The sequence below is a fragment of the Penaeus monodon genome, chromosome 25 (assembly GCF_015228065.2).
Source record: "Penaeus monodon isolate SGIC_2016 chromosome 25, NSTDA_Pmon_1, whole genome shotgun sequence".
Classification (NCBI taxonomy): domain Eukaryota; kingdom Metazoa; phylum Arthropoda; class Malacostraca; order Decapoda; family Penaeidae; genus Penaeus; species Penaeus monodon.
This window is the reverse complement of record NC_051410.1, coordinates 38072522-38072873: the sequence shown is the minus strand read 5'-3', so window position 1 is coordinate 38072873 and position 352 is coordinate 38072522. Positions and strand designations below refer to the sequence as shown.

Sequence of the window (352 nt, the reverse complement as noted above, 5' to 3'; positions counted from 1 at the left end):
CTCAAACTTCAACCCAAACATTAACCTCTCATACGAATCACCACCATCTGTTCTTCTCCAACAGTTCACCGAGAGTCTCCCGCGAGAGATGACCCGACGTAGGCTCTCCCTCTTCACCCTCACACCTGACCTCCTCCTCTTTGACCCCAGGCGACCCAAGGCGGTCAGGAACACGATAGGTGAGGAGAATTTGCTAAAATCGTTGTTATAACAGTCTTCATATTCGGCGAAAAACCCTGCTGTCTCGTTAGCATAAAACCGGTCTGTCCTATCTACCAAGCGCGGACTTGATGATCCAAATCTATTGTGTTCGTTCCAGTAACTAATGATTTTTTCCTTTATTGCTCAAACT

The 352-nt window shown here is 46.9% G+C and overlaps 1 protein-coding gene across 1 annotated transcript in view; it reads left to right on the top strand.

The window, feature by feature from the left end:
* The window catches only part of LOC119589223, a gene marked incomplete in the record, with an annotated part of 32073 nt that overhangs the window by 29796 nt on the left and 1925 nt on the right, over positions 1 to 352 (top strand). Inside the window, 1 exon segment of the mRNA XM_037937828.1 lies at positions 65 to 179. Coding sequence (XP_037793756.1) covers positions 65 to 179 — 115 coding nt within the window.